At 41.3% G+C, this 16,285-nt stretch overlaps 1 protein-coding gene across 1 annotated transcript in view; it reads right to left on the reverse strand.

The window, feature by feature from the left end:
- Window positions 1-1,314: 1,314 nt before the first annotated feature.
- Window positions 1,315-16,285, reverse strand: part of egfra (epidermal growth factor receptor a (erythroblastic leukemia viral (v-erb-b) oncogene homolog, avian)) — a 45,000-nt gene continuing 30,029 nt past the window's right edge. The window contains exons 13-28 of the mRNA XM_084058093.1: window positions 15,821-15,953; window positions 14,457-14,547; window positions 13,524-13,681; window positions 13,367-13,402; window positions 12,849-12,993; window positions 12,263-12,385; window positions 10,447-10,545; window positions 9,110-9,295; window positions 7,915-8,070; window positions 7,489-7,564; window positions 6,501-6,647; window positions 6,303-6,400; window positions 6,019-6,186; window positions 4,269-4,316; window positions 4,067-4,160; window positions 1,315-3,633 (exon numbers count right to left, since the gene is read on the reverse strand). Of these exons, the coding sequence (XP_083914219.1) occupies window positions 3,290-3,633; window positions 4,067-4,160; window positions 4,269-4,316; window positions 6,019-6,186; window positions 6,303-6,400; window positions 6,501-6,647; window positions 7,489-7,564; window positions 7,915-8,070; window positions 9,110-9,295; window positions 10,447-10,545; window positions 12,263-12,385; window positions 12,849-12,993; window positions 13,367-13,402; window positions 13,524-13,681; window positions 14,457-14,547; window positions 15,821-15,953 (2,102 nt within the window). The 3' untranslated portion in view covers window positions 1,315-3,289. The remainder of the gene's footprint in view (window positions 3,634-4,066; window positions 4,161-4,268; window positions 4,317-6,018; window positions 6,187-6,302; window positions 6,401-6,500; window positions 6,648-7,488; window positions 7,565-7,914; window positions 8,071-9,109; window positions 9,296-10,446; window positions 10,546-12,262; window positions 12,386-12,848; window positions 12,994-13,366; window positions 13,403-13,523; window positions 13,682-14,456; window positions 14,548-15,820; window positions 15,954-16,285) is intronic.

The raw sequence follows: 16,285 nt of genomic DNA on the forward strand, positions 1-16,285 counted from the left end.
TAGAAAGTAGTCCACTCAATATGCAAAATGTCACACGTTTTCAAATATAAAATGTAAAGATCTTTTGAAAATAGCAGATCTACAGATAGGCTATTATTAGATATAGATATTATAGATTGTAGATAGGCTATTTTCAAATGACGATAGGCTATTTTCATCCCATTTTTTTTCAGCCATTTTCATGGCCCAAATATATATGGGGATGAATTAGCTCATGTATTTTGTAATGATAATCAAAATCTACAAAGTAACTGGTGAAGTTTTCATGTAATTGTAGTGGAGTAAAAGTACAATATTTGCCTCTGAGATGTAAAGTAAAAGTATTGAAAATTGTAAATGCAGAAGAAAGTAAAAATACCTTATTAAGTGTTCCCAACAATCCATAATTTAGCTGGGGACCCCCTGGAACCCCCTCAAGGACCCCTGGGGGACCCCCAGACCCTACTTTGAGAACCTCTGTTTTTCTGTGTGTTTGTTTTGCTGTATGAGTTGTTATAGCTTGAGGCTTTTTGACTCTCATGTCCCTTAGTTTGTGCCCAGACTGCCCACTGACATACAGTAGCAATTGAATTTCTATTTGATTACATTTTAGCATAGTGCCAAATCACAAGTTGTCTCAAGAAACTTTCCATATAGAGCAGTGGCAAGGGAAAAGCTCCCCTTTAACGGGAAGAAACCTCAAGCAGAACCAGGATCTGGGTGGGCTTCCATCTGCCTCGACTGTCTTGGGGTGGAAGAGAGAGAGAGAGAGGGACAGAAAGAGATAGCGTTAGAGAGACAGAGAGATAAGTAGGAAGACCAGTCGTGTAAAGTAACTAAGTACATTTACTCAAGTACTGTACTTAAGTACAATTTTGAGACAGTTTTACTTTATTGGGGCATTTCCACTTTTCTATAAGTGAATCTTTCTTCCACGGAACAGTGCACTAAATGATCTGGTGACCTATGATGATATCGATGTTGTCAGATACAAGTCGGAGGTCAAGATATTCCACAGAAAATCTCAAGAAGGGGAAGTGTACGGGAGTCGTTATTACATTATGAGCCATGGACCCCATTTTCCCATGGACCACCTGCAGGCCTAATTATGCCATGGACCACTATTAGTCTGAGAAACAGTGGGATGCAGACATGGGATGCATAGAAAGTGTTACCAAAGCACTAATCTTAGTCCATATCCCAACCCAACGCAACAGTGGTCCCCAGGTTGATTCATATTCAGGGTGGTGGTCCCTGGTTCATAATCAGTTGAAAACCCCTGCTTTACTGTATAAAATGTAGAATGTACGGTATTACAATGAGAGATCATTACGGTTCCATAAAAAACACATTTTTATTCATATTCACTTTGGAATGACATAATTAAAATTCTGGAATAAGTGCATATTCATGTATAAAGTGGCAAAACCATGTACGGATAAGATAAATTACAGGTGACTATATTGTACACAGCATAATCACTCTTCTCTGTACATGTACCTGTGTAAAAATCTGAAAATGTAGGTTCACAAGTTGCTACGACAGTATATTCCTTTAAAACTAGGAAGGATATTTGTATTCAAAGTTAATGCTCTTGCAAGACTACAAGACTTTAAAGTAATGAGCAGATCTATAGATGTAGTGTTAACACTTAAAACTCTGTGAAAACAATAACAAGTACAGGACTGCATTTAAAAAAACAACAACAACATACAAACAAAGAAAGGTCTCTTAATAATGATGCAAATACACTCTATCCCCAATAGCAGAAACCTCTCCAGCTATTTCCATAATATTCTGGAGCCATCAAAACACTTTCATGTTACTCTATGTAACACAATGTTATTAAAAAGGGAATACCACTAAAATGTATTTATTCAAATAGGTTATGCGTATGGCTTAGGGCAGTCAAATGAGTATTAGTCAACAAAAAAAACTTTACATTTGTGGGCTCATGCAATGTTTTTTTAAACACACTTTGTGTTAAAGTAGTACTATCAGACTCGGAAAGAGTTACATGTATCATAATGCTCAAAAATGCTGAGATATCATGCTGGATACTACAGTCACATTCTCAATTCCTTGAGAACAGTCACTTATTCAATTCATGGAAGGCTAGTACTATAGGCTAAGCCTTCCCTAAACTCACTAATACACTTGAAATGGCTGAGAAATGTCTTGGATGCCTCTGTCTCTCTCCAACTACTACAGTAAGTTTGATATTAGTCATTGGCCTTCCCTATTCTTAATCTCACCAGTGTGGTAAAAAATGTTGATAATATAAAAGAAAAATAAAACATATTTAAAAGCGTTTGAGCAAGTGTGCTGACAAAAATGTGTTATGTTTGCTTCTTCATATAGCTGTATATCTGTGGACTTCATACATCAGCAAACGTCTGGTTTCTGACTAAGGGAGTCAAGTGACTGTCCTAAGGCAGAGCAATATCATATTTAAAAGCTAACATCCAGTGGCATTCCCCTTTTTAATCATACATTGCAACATTAAATATATTTTCTTATCCCACTGACTCCTCCTTCCGGAAGAGTGTCGTCACGAAGTTCCCAACATTCCAGCCAGCATTGGACTCAGGAATGTTTCCCTTTCAGTCACTTGACCTCATCATGCAGACACGCAAGGTGTCCTGCAGCCCCGCATCTCTGAGCCTGCATTTATAGTGGAACTGTTGTGGAAACAGTTGTCAACCCTTTCTTACTGTTCACTGCTGTGTTTGTTTAAGTTCTAATTCTGACATCTACTGTACCTTAAATGATGTTTTGGATTGAGCTGCCACAACCCCCCCCCCCCCCCAGCCCCCCCCCGATTTCCTTTCATCAAGACTTGGACATTAAATCCTTTCATGTGATAGTAGCGTCCCCACATTGATACATTCATATCACAGCATTTTGTGCACAATGTTGAGAGTAATTCTCACTCTTTGACAGGGACTAGTGATATTTGGAGAGTATATCTAGAAGAGAAACTCCCAACTTCCATGGAGTATATCTCTTAGGTCTCACGTCTTCCAGCATTCATCAAAGCGACGTCCTTCCCTTTTCCGTTCGATTTTGATATGGAAAAGGCCTGTGGAATGAGGCGAGCTTTGAGTGACAAGCACAACGACATGCAAACAATATGGAAAGCTGCACAGCATGTCAATTGACTCCTCAAGACCGGATACAACATAGAAAGCAGTTCATAGTACCACTATAGCTAACCCACCCCCAGCCAGTTTCTCAATGGTGCAGGAAACAGTCTCTTATGTCTGTATGCATATCCTTCCATCCTAGGAGCTGGGGTCTTTGCTACACTTCAGTCTGGGCCCAGGTACTCTGCATTCTCCGCCGCTGGGACGTGTCCATTGGTGTGGGTCTTGAAGGTGGGAGTGAAGTCCTGCTGATAGTCGGGGTTGTCTATACTATTCTGGGGCTGGTATTTCTGAAGGCTGTGGACAGTTCCGTTGGAGATGGGCGATAGAACGGCGGGGGCATGGATCTCGTTCAGATACTCAGGCCCCGAGGTGTCATTCTTAAAACAGTTCAGGTACTCCGTCTCTGTGTCGTCCGAAGAGATGGTCGGCAATATGCTGCGAGGCGGACCGGGCTGCTGATAGACAGGGTTCAGCATGTCTGACGTTCCGTTCTGGTTCATGTAGTCTGAAAAAACAAAACAATTACAGAAGACAGTCAGCCAGCTGACAACAGATACGATCCAGTAAAAGCCATAAGGGTAGTCAGAAACCATGGTAGAAGTCTTGGTGGTTGCACATAGCTCAAGGGGTTGGCATGGCACTTCTCTGACAGGGCTAAGGTTGGTTTCTGACTGTGCATAAATGTTTTGGTACCATAAAACGTTTTGAATAAATGCAATCCCCAAATGGAAAATGCTCTTTAACAATGGAAGCTGTGCAGCAAGCACAACTATCAGAGATAAGTTACAGGATGATAACTGACATCCACTGCCCACTAGATGTCCCTCTCGCTCACTACATGAAATGGAAAGAAGTGGGCTCTATTGAGAATTACATCACTTGCAAGACTCAAATGAGTCAGCTGAGATCGAGGCCTGAAGAAGTTGAAGGATACTTGCCTGGAGCTGGCTGGAAGGCCTGGTCGAGATTTCTGTCTGTGGGATCAGGAATGTACCGAAGAACCACACTTCCTTCTCGCCCTGGGAATCCATTCTGTCAGGAATAAGATGGTATTAAGATGTATGTAACTCCAACACTTAAAATGCTAGACACAAGAAGTTTCCTTGAATATTATATTGTACAAGATTAACATTATCTTACCGCTAAGCCATTTCTGCTGTGGCATGTTCCGATGCTACTGTTTAGGCTCTGCAACATAAAAGATACAAAACTTTCAATGATTTCTCTAGAAAGGAAGGTCAAATGGATTCACTGACACATGTCGAGCAGATCTCTATTTGTTATAACAGACAACTGTTGTTATGTACTTTTGTTTTCGTCTTTTGTCATGACTTTGTAAATGTGCACAGACCAAAGAAACCAAGCGAGCAAAGGAAACAAGAGTGACAGCTGTGGCAATGCAATTACTTTGAACAAGAGCAGGAAACTGAACACGCTGAGTAGGCAGCCATCTGTAAAACTCTGCAGCACCGCAGAACACTGTACTCTCTCACAATGGTATTAGAAAAACAGGCTCATTCTGAGCTACGCCCCCTTTCTGTGCAGCGACTTTATAACAAGTAATTCTGCCTGCAAAGGTAATCAAACTTGAAAGTCTCTATGGACTAAGCGGGCTTTCAGCGACAGGCATGGAGCCCAGATAGAAATGCCGGACCTACAGTTGGCCTTCACCAAACCTGAAGTGAAATGGAGGATGTGATTTTTCCTCATCTCGATAGCGTATTAATCATCAAAAGGCCCCTGGGAGGAAAACGTGGGAGACGGAGGGGAAGATGATGGGGGGTTGGCAAGATGAAGAAGATGAAGCCATGATGGTGAGAGTTTAACTGGATGGGGGCGACAGGGGTCACTCTGTCTGTTTCAGGCCAGCTAAGACTTCAGCCTAAGTTATACTCCATGCACGACACTGTCACTTGCTGACAGGAACAGATTTTCAAGCTAATAGTGCGTCGTATCAGCTCTTGCCGGTAAGCAACACCGTCATACTACGGAGCATATGAGGCTTTCCACCTACGTTGGACCTTCAATTCAAGCCAATTAGTTTCCCCCTCTTCAACTTACGTAAGCCAGTGATCAATTTCACTATAGCGGCAAAAGGGAGCTGGCTCTAAACTAACCATGCATCAGTATGACAGCGAACCTACAGATAGGGTTGTTTGGTTCTAAGCCAATGTGTTCAGCTTCTGCGGTTGAGGAAGAAACTTAAATGCTGCAGACGAGCTAAAATGCCTCATTAAATGTCCAGCTTCAATCTAATGCAGCTGAATCTACACTATCTACACAGGCTGAGGCAGCAATAAAAGTTTGCCCATAAAAAGGAGTGATAAAATTGAGGTTGTGGTTCTGGACTCAGTACAACAATGTCATCGTCATCTTGTGCACGTTTCCACTATAGGTTTCTGTGACATCCATATGTGATTAAAATAAGTACCGGGCCATTGGTGCGACAGCTGGCAAATGTGCCCTGTCTGAGTGTCTCATAAACTAGGGGCTGTGGACTGGAATTTAGTTTACACAAAATTCCAAGTATGCTTTCTTCAGACTGAAATTAAAGGCCTAATCTATTGCTGTGCGGCTCCTCCAGCTGAAACTCTGTTACACCGTTTACATTGTGATTTATTGGATTTTGTTGTTTCTCTCTGAAATGCATTGCCAGTGCATTTGACATACAGTCAAGATTGACAACCTGCGATTTGTGTGCATTTTTAGATTTCACTTTAATATGCCAGACCAGTATTTTGACTGATGGGTCAATCAAATCAAATCAAATACCACTATAAAAGATCTCACGTCAAACTACTGAAAGACATGTACCCAAGGGTCTACTATACTGTGTGGCCAAAAGAAACAGAAACGTTATTATTATTAGAGAACTTGTGCCATAGCTTACCCCAGAGTGGAGAAGTGGAGTGCGGGAGGTGCTGGGGCTGTTAAAGAAGCCATGTTGGGGCACCAGGTACTCATCTGCATCCACGGCATCCTCCATGTCCTCTCCGCTGATAAGGCTGCGGTACAGTTTGGCGTCTGAAGGACTCGGCAGGTGCATCCGGTCATCGCCCTGGAACAGAAATACAGTAAGGTACCGCCTAAATGGGACTGCATGAATCTAATCAAACAAAATAAGCGGTATGTTCTAAGGTGGACCGGTCGGTCTGCAGGCTGGCAAAATGATACCTGAATGACGAGGTAACGGGAAGGATCTCGCGCCATCTTCGTGAACTCAGCCATCAGCTCCCGGAAACGAGGCCTGCTATCCGCATCGATCATCCAACCTTAGACATGACACAAATGTTATACTACATGTGGTCTACAAGTAGGAACACTCTATCTGGTACAGTATGTAGTGTTTCGACAGACTTCCACCAAACTCACATTTCACCATAATCATGTAGACATCTATGGTACAAATGGGTGGCTGAGGCAGCCGCTCCCCTTTCTCAAGGACCCCGGCGATCTCACTGGCTGGAATACCGTCATAAGGCTTGCTCCCGAACGTCATTAGCTCCCAAACGGTCACACCTAAAGAAGGAGACAATATGGTATAGCTCACTGCTGGTACTTTAAACTCCCAACATGCCAGAATCCAAGGTGAAGAAATTGAACTCTAGCATGGAAAAAAATGTACAAAGTGACAGAAATTTAGGTTTCCGAAATATCCCACAATATCAACATGGCTGAAGCTGACGAGTTGGCCCAGCCAGAAGGAGTGGGAGTTGGCAGGATATTCTTCTGCATCGGAGCAACTGAAAAGGGAAGAGGCCTGTCATGCTGCCAGAACCTGCTTGATGTGTTTGCCTTGTTGAGCGGAAGGTATGATCAAACCCCAGGGAAAAGAAGAAAAAGGTTTTGGAGGCTGGCCCACAGACAGGAGCTGTGTGTGGTTGTGTGTTTCTGTGTGTGAGACTAATGAAGGTATTATTGTACTGTACATGTGTGTTTCTGAATTGGAAGTATTGTTTATGTGAGCTTCTGAAGTGATATTTCCCACCTGAGATTTGCTTTTGTGTAGGTTTTCTAGAACTTGTGTCTTAAAATCCCAGATGCTAGTAAAATGCTATTCCTACTCCCCCGTGTGGACTTCATTTTGACGACTGTGGTATGACTGGATCCAACAACAATATTTTTTTGTATCTGAAGTTACAAAACATTAAAAGGACTCCCGCACTTTTCCTTAGTCACATGCTGTTAAAGCACTTTAATGAAAATAAATATTTCTCCAACGCACCTGTCACCAAGTGCACTCTGGGTGCAAAGGCCTGACTGTTCGATATTTGTGACATTGAGCAAGCTTTCAAGTGCATTCTGGTACATAGTGTATGGTGACAATAAGAACAGAACATGTAAGACTTTTGTCACTTACCATAGCTCCATACGTCACTCTGGTGTGTGTATGTCCTGTTCAGGATAGATTCAAGTGCCATCCATTTTATTGGTACCTGTGCAAAGGGAAGATTTATGAACTATACAGTTGAGATTGTTCAATAACACCCTCGCCCAAATGTATCTAAAAGCTGTGCTATGTTAAGACAGAACTGCCTGCAGTAGACAATGAAAGCTTGTAAGGAGAATTAAATTGCCTACTTTGAAATGGGATGCTTGATAAATTAGCCAAATGAAAATAAACTATGCAAATCACATTACTCACAGAACATCTAATCAAAATTAAAACCAGCGATGTAGCGATAATAAACACAGTTTTAAGCCATGGAGCAAATTTGATTCCTTTACAGTAAGTCCTCTTTATAAATACATGCACACACAGTATCCTTTGCTTTGTCCAACCAACCTTTCCTCCATCTGCATGATACACCTTCTCATCTGCATTGAGGAGCTTGGCCAGACCAAAGTCAGTGATCTTCACATGTTGAGGAGTCTTCACCAGGACATTCCTGGCTGCCAAGTCACGGTGGACCAGGTGGCGCTCCTCCAGGTAGTTCATACCCTGATGTCAAACAAAGGTGAAATTGCAAATTAACAGACGGGCACGGTGCTTGTGTTCAGTAGCCCGTGAATCAGGCTGCCTTGGAGTCACTTCTTGTGACTCATGTACAGTAAGTCAGATCTGAAAAGGCACTTTAAAGCCCTGGTTTCTGTCAGAAGAGACCTCATGTTGTTTCTTGATTAGTCCTTTCTAGTGATTACATATCCTGGGTCTACACTGCATTCCATTGTTCAGTAGCTTCAAAGTTGCCTGAAACGCCTACTGTCAGGGCTTAATTTGTGCCGGGAAATCTAGAAGGTGCTCTGTCACCTCAAATGCACATACAATACGTTTTTATTTTAGGCTAGTTATTATTAATTCAACTTTCACATTTTCCCTCAATTCAATGGAAAAGGACCGTGGATGAAATGAAACCAAGTTACGTTCGTAAATCGGCAAAGAAATCACCCAAAAAAATACTTATTTTCTATCAATTACACACCCCATGTAGCCTTAAATTCATGGAGATTTGTTTTGTTTTTGTCGCATTCCTGGGCCAATAATTTGATGACCGATGGAAAGATGCTAATGTCTCCGGTCGGAGACTCAAAGTTTACACTTTGAGTCTCCTACAGGAGCTGCCGCCGGTCATCAAATTATTGGCTTAGGAATGCGACAAAAAAGTCTCCATGGGGTGTGTAATATATAGAAAATAGTCATTATGGGGGTGAACTATCCCTTAAAACACTTTATTATTCGCTGTTAGAAGGCTGCGCAACTTGCGCCTGTGAGCCGGGTGATCTGACTCCCCCTCATGTCAAAGTAATTGTGAATGTTTACAACTTGATGAGAGGACATATGTAAATATCCTTATGGACCCCAGGAGAGAGAGAGAGTAAGAGGGGGGGGGGCATTACTTTTAGTCGGCTTCATGAACTCCGGCACCTAATAATTTACAAATTAAGCACTGCGTGTATGTGGGAACAACTCAGGAACGAGACAGGATCAGAATATTGGTGCCCGTCACGCTACAACTATGTAATGGTGAATGGTTCCATACCTTGGCTATCTGCACACACCAGTTGAGCAGGTGCTGAGAGCCGATGTTGTCCTTGTTCTCCTTGACATAGTCCAGCAGGCAGCCATAGGGCATGAGCTGAGTGACCAACTGCACCGTGGAGGTCAGGCAGATCCCCAGCAGACGACACACATGGGGGTGTTCCACACTGGCCATTACATAAGCCTCCTGTGGTGGAGAACAACCAGAAGCATCAACTACTGTAACTGACCACCTAACATCTAGGCCTCCCATAAACCCTTATAGTAATACAGTACTTTACAGTCCACATTCATATCGTCGCTGTTCATACCGTTACTTTTCTGGAAGTGGAACAAAGAACCTGCATTCCAATGTATCCAATGTAGAAAGGAATTATTCACAAGCTGTTTTAATTGGTTAAATATTTATAAAACCCACAGACAGACTTAACTACTTTCACTTTCAGAAAGTTTAAAAAAAAATGCAAAACTAGCAGATCTTTAAGCTCAAAACCCGTTGCAACTAGCTAATTTTGCGCAATAATCTTGTACAATGAAGTAGGCCATTCATTTATGAAAAAAATGAACAAGAACAAGTTTAATATGGTCATTTTGCTTATTTAACCATCTTCCGTATTATGAATATTCACTTATACAGTTAGCTAATACTATCACAAAAGCTTCAATACTCTTTCCTTGTGTTGTAATGGACAACAGTTATTTTCAGAACACTACCATACTGTATACCAAACTCTTGTCTTCAGCGAGTTAATCTCATTTCCTTACAGCCCCATGTGAAGGTCACTGTCTAGAAACCTGACACATTACTCATTTAAGGGATAATAACTGGTCATTACTTCTAAATAGACATGCATGTGCTATGAATTAGAGGAAACGCGACACTAAAGTAACATCTGGCTTGAAATAATTGCCATTCACAATATACCAACTCAATGGGATTATACCTGTATTTTACACAGAATATTGCACCTATTATAAGATGAAACGTTGTTTTTTAGAATCCATGATTCCATAGAATCCAAAATTACAAATGTTTCTTTTTAAAGATATTTTTGGATAGCACAAGAAAGAGGGAGAGAGAGACGGGGAGTGACACGCAGAAAAAGCCATCGGGCATTAGAGCCTATACTGGTACTGTATGTGCCTTAACCACTAGGGCAATCGGCGCCCCACACATTGTTCTATTGTACAGTACATCCACTGTAATTTCTCAACCATTTCTGCTCAAGTAAGATAAAATAAGCAACTATTTACTTTAATTCCCACTGTCGGCATTAGCTGCGACAGTGAGCTCACACTCAAAAGAATAACCCATACTGTATGAAACAATTAACTCACATCCAGTATCTCCTTGTTTGCTTTTGGTGATGTGGCCTCTCGCAAAACCTTGATGGCCACAGGGATCTTCACGTCCTCTCCCTCTGGAACCCACAGCCCCTTCAGAATCAGAATCAGAATGAGCTCTATTGTCACATCACAGGTTTAAAGAAGTAAAAAAGTGGGTGCATTTTTTTGTGCATAGTTCCCATCGTATCGTTATTTCCATAAATAAGAGAAAGGGTAGAAGAGGGGGGGGGGGCAAGTGGGAAAGGAGATCAAACAAGAGAACAAAAACAACACACACACACACACACACACACACACACACACACACACACACACACACACACACACACACACACACACACACACACACACACACACACACACACACACACACACAACAAACACAAAGTTTGTCATTCATTTCATAGGCTACAGTATTATTAGTACTACATACTTAAATCCAAATGTACCCATAAGCAGCTTTAAAATGACGTATTCCGCTCTTGCATGCAGGCATAAAGATGAGCCGTATACAGTACAAACACTGTTGTTGTTTTTTCCCCCTTTTCTCCAAATTGAGCTGTTATACAAATTTCCTATTTACCCATATATACATATATAGTCCCTGTCACTGCTAACCCTTCAGTTGCTCATGTGGGACGTGTCTCCTCTGATACACAAACTGTAAAGTCGCCAGATGCTTTCTTTCAACTGCCAGTGAGGAGTTTCACCAGTCAGACGTACACATGCGGAGGAACATGTTATCCTTAGTTCTGCCCACTGAACAGGCGCCCGACCAACCTGTGGGAGTTGCTGGTGCAGCGACAGAGAACACCCTCCTCAACTGGCTAATTGTGTTAGTTGGAAAGCAGAGCCAAGCTTGAGACACCTTGGAGGATTTAAACCCCAATTTCCACAGTGGTGGGCAGGAAGCTTACCCCTGAACCACCAGAATGCCTTAAACCCAGTACTTTATATTCTACTAAATGCACCTAATCTGTATTGTACCATATTCATCTGTGCATTTTGTACCCTATTGTTTGCTATTCTGTTCCATTTCCTAAGCTTTGGCACAACCCAATACTAATCATTTTATGCTAATAAAGCTTACTCTGAACTCTGCAAACAGTCATAAGGATCCACAAACACGCACGCACGCACGCACGCACGCACGCACGCACGCACGCACGCACGCACACACACACACACTGGTTTCCAAACTTTTTAGCTCAAGACCCAAAAGAAAGATTCTACGTTTTCCCGGGACCAAAACTAGTGAAAAAAGCAGATCTAAGCTCGGAACATGATGCAAAGTGACACGTTGTGAGCTTGTATCTGCTATTTTCACTACTTCTTACTCCTTTTTTTATTTATTTATAGAAATGATCTGCTTTTTTTTTTTGAAAAATGTTGGAATTGTTTTTATTTCATGAAAAGTTGTGATTTTGTTTTTGTTTAAACTTTTTAAAATCTTTTGAAATAATATAAATTATTTTTAAATGTAGGAAACGAGGGGATATTTACTCGCAACCCATCAAAATGTATCCGCAACCCAAACATGGGTCCCGACCCACTGTTTGGGAAACTGTGCTGTAATGCGTAAAGCACATGCATGCACACGTGCGCCCACGCACACAACCACTGAAAGTGAGATTGGATTGACTGATGCATGATGTGGTGTGCTAGATATCTGACTTTTAATTGAAAAATGGACACCAGATGTAGATGTGGGATAGCATCGAGGGGTGTTGGTTCGCTGCTTCAGTGCAGCTCAGATGGAATGGGACTGTTCAGAACAAAGTGCTTAATACCGTCGACACGTAGTTACCTTGTAAACTGTACCGAAAGCCCCTGATCCCAGCACTTTGATCTTCTTAAACTCCGTCTCCTTCAGAATCCTCAGCAGAGCCTGATTGGGCGCCTCTCCGCTTGGGGTCAAAGGTTCAACCAACTGAAAAAAGATCAGCATGATTCTATCAAGTAACGGCAAGGCATTTTGGCAGTTTAATGGGACAGACATATCATAATGTATTACAGAACCTGGTATACATATGGAATGGATTTTGAAGATTTCTGACAATATTGTCAAATTCTGGTTAACGAGGTCGATTCTGCACTTATCTGGCCTAAAGCTGAAATTTGTCTTTAGACCATGTCACCCCCAACGACAAAGTATTATCTTTATACCATTTTATGTGTGTTTTAATTTGTTTACATTTATTTCAATTGATGCTAGTTGTTTTTATTGATGTTTATTTTATCCTTTCATTTTTATTCTACTGTTGTTTCTTTATTTTATCTTGCTATTGTAAAAGCATTTTGTAACCCTGTTTCAAAAAGCACTTTATAAATAAAGTTTATGGCCATGCATCCAAGCCAATAAAGACTCTCAATTGGTTTGTTCCTCTTCTCACCTCTCTCTCTTGGAGAAGCCTGCGCATGGTCCTCTTCCTTTTTATGTGGCGTCGGCGTAGCAACACAAACACAGACAGGCCTGCAATGACGAGAGCCAGCAGGCCACCTACCACACCAGCCGCGATCATAGACAAGCCCGATTGGCTGAAAGACAAAAAGAGGTACTGATTGATACAGATATTACACAGTAGAAGTAGGCAGCAGACTTATCCACTTATGCCCTATATATTTGTATATCAAAAAGCAAACATAGCCGATCTTACAAGCCTGCAACCTGTAGCATAACAACACGTTGTGAGCTTGTAGATCGCCAATTTTCTTTTTACTTTCTTTTAAAATAGAAACATTTGTACATTTGCCAAAAAATAGGGATGCCACGTTAATGTAGTTAAATCCATTGGAGTAGACTGTCTGATAGTTTATCATTTTGTCTCTTGCTCAAATTGAGATCTCTATCTAACTAAGCAATATCAGTCTACCCCTTAAGTACCATTAGTGACAGGAGTAATTTGCTCACTTTTTCTGGCAGCCTTTCAGTCCAGGGCCACTGCATCTGTAAACAAATGTGGTCACGGTCAGAAAATATGACTGGATGTTTGCATATTTTATCCAGGCGGTGAAATAGCACATGCTAGTATTATTAATGTGTTGGCTGAACGATACGCGCCGCTTACCCCTGGGTGCAGTTTTTATGGCACAGCTGGCACACATTCATCGGATCTGCGTATTTCCAGACGAGAGTGTCGCCTTCCCCCGGAACTCCTTTGGGACAACGCAACACACAAAACAATCCATCCTGGAAGTTGGCACACTTCGTGCAATTTCCAGGACCCTGAGAAGTAGAGACAGATATACAGACAGTTCTCCTGAGACCTTCACCACGTTAACAATATCAGACAGGCTGCATTCTAGGGGTAAAATGATAAATTGAATAATAATACATTAATCCATCAATACATTTTTTTTAAATTAAATAGTAATCAAATAATCAGTTTAGTTAAATATAAATATTTCTATTATGTGCTGTGTACAAGTTTAGCAAAAGGTATGGCTGCAATGTGGAACACAGACTTCATGTGGCTATTCTGTGACATCAGTCATATATATGTATGACGTCAGTCGTCTATGACATATCTATGACGTATGACTCGGTATGAGTACAAATTTGGGTACGGTTTCAGCTCGATCAGAGCTCCATCGACTTGATTTATAAAAGAATAAAACATGAAAACAAATTAGTGGAGGTACATCTGTGTCCTACTGACATTTGGCACATTTCTTTATCATCCTATCACTGATATGATATGTTTTGCTGCAATAAAATTGTAATAATTAAAAAAGAAATTTGGCACTGATCAGTCCAGCAATTTGTGAGATTAGCTCCGGACATACAGACAAATATACAGTGACAGACAGAGCTTCTTCTAGACGGCCCTACTGGATTAATCCTGCCGATTAAGCTCTTAAAACATGTTTCATTCGCTTTTCACCCAAAGCGTGTGGCAACAAATCCAGTGACCATAAACACTTCAGTTGTGTCAGTGTTTATGCAGACCAATAGACAATTGAGCATGATGCTATTGTTTGTTTATAGTAGACACACGTACAGGAGCATTGCAGGTCGCTGTTCCGTTGAGGTGCTGACACTCTGAGTTACACTCCACGCAGGTTCTATTCACTATCACCTCACGTGTCTCTCTGCAGAAAGAAACAAAGAAAGACAAAGAAAGAAAGAAAGAAAGAAAGAAAGCATCTTTTAAAATTAACCACAAGAACCCTAGCGTCCCTATTCTGGGCATTTCATAATAGGCGAACATTCAGCAAAAATAGCAGATCTATAAGGTCACAATACGTTGCAACATGATGTGTTGGGAGCTTGTAGTTCTCCTATTTCCGGCAAAGAGATTTCATTTGATGTAGAGGGAAAAAAGGAGGGGACCAAGTATAGATGCCTGGGGGATCCCGGTCAACTAAGTACTGTATAAAAGGTAAGTGGTTAAACTTGACAGACTCTGGTATTGCTGGCAAAAATACAGATGGGTTTCTGTTAGGTTTGTGCGGTTACTGTATTGTATGTTGTGTGTAGTGTATTTGCGTCTAGGTGGGCTGCCAGAATTTCCCTCCGGGGATCAATAAATCAATCTTATCTGATGTGATGATATTGATTGCCGCGTCAAGGTCCTGACTGTTACAGTATATGTGCTACAGTATATATGTGATCTATGTGCCCATTTTACATGCCTTTTATATGTGCTTTTTAATGTTGATATATTAACATTTTTATTCACTCTTCTTTTTAATATTTTTTAACATTTTTAACTAGTTATGCTTTTCACATTTTACCATGCCCAGGAACAGCAGATGGAATTTAGCCTTTTGGCTAAATCTGTCATATTTACATCACAGAATAGTGATGTTAACCACATTCTGCTCTACATGTAAAGAGTCTTGAGACAACTTGTTGTGATGTTGTGACTTGTTGTGAGACAACTTGTCGTGACAACTTGTTGTCGTACGCTGAACTATATAGGGCTTAAGTGGTTAATTCATGTGCAATGTTCCTGCTAAAATAATACATTAAATGAAAGGTTACCATACATCTGAAGTGAAATCTTTGATCCCTCTTTTTGAGGGCAGACGTTAAAGTGTAAGCATGGCAACATTCAATGTTTGACAGAGATCTCCTAAGATAAACAGTTGGGACTGTGTGTGCCATTTCTACTCTGATGTTTGTCTTCTCAAGACCGGGTTTAACTACAATATATTCACTAAGGCATGACTTCATGGACTCGATAGCAAACTCTCTATCTCAGCTGCTGTCATCAGCCGGAAACAGCCCACATGAAAACAGGCTTCTAAGGAGTTAACTGTAAACACATATCATGCGATCAGACTGTTTATTTGTCTACAATGACGAGAATTGCCTTTTCTAATCTTTACAAAGGGAGTGAAACACGGATTCCTTCCTCACCCCTCCAGGATGTTGCAGGAGTCAACACAGCTCCCATCTCGGCTGTAGTCTTTGCAGGCTAAACACATGGCGGGGCCAGGGCCCCAGCAGCCATCCTTGGTGCACTTCCTGTCACACGTCTTGTTCTGCTCAGCTGCAAACAAACACATACACAACCTTACATACACAACATTTATGAGCTCATGTTTGAGTAGGATTAAATCTGGCTTCTGCAATGATCTGTGGTCACACAACTAGGGCTGTCCCCTCATAGTCAAATAATCGATTATTAAATCGCTTTGGTCTTAGTCGACCAAGACTTGAAAACGATCAGCGCATCTCTTGCAAACTCTAGATATAACCAGTCTACAGGCCAATAGCCAGGAGCCATTATGAAATCAGAGTCCACAAATTCCTATTACTATTATTCGAGTAAGAATTTATTTAGTGGAGGACATTCAACTGTGCGGTCTGTAAGAGATACTG

Source organism: Gymnoscopelus microlampas (assembly GCF_963454915.1).
Source record: "Gymnoscopelus microlampas genome assembly, chromosome: 5".
Classification (NCBI taxonomy): domain Eukaryota; kingdom Metazoa; phylum Chordata; class Actinopteri; order Myctophiformes; family Myctophidae; genus Gymnoscopelus; species Gymnoscopelus microlampas.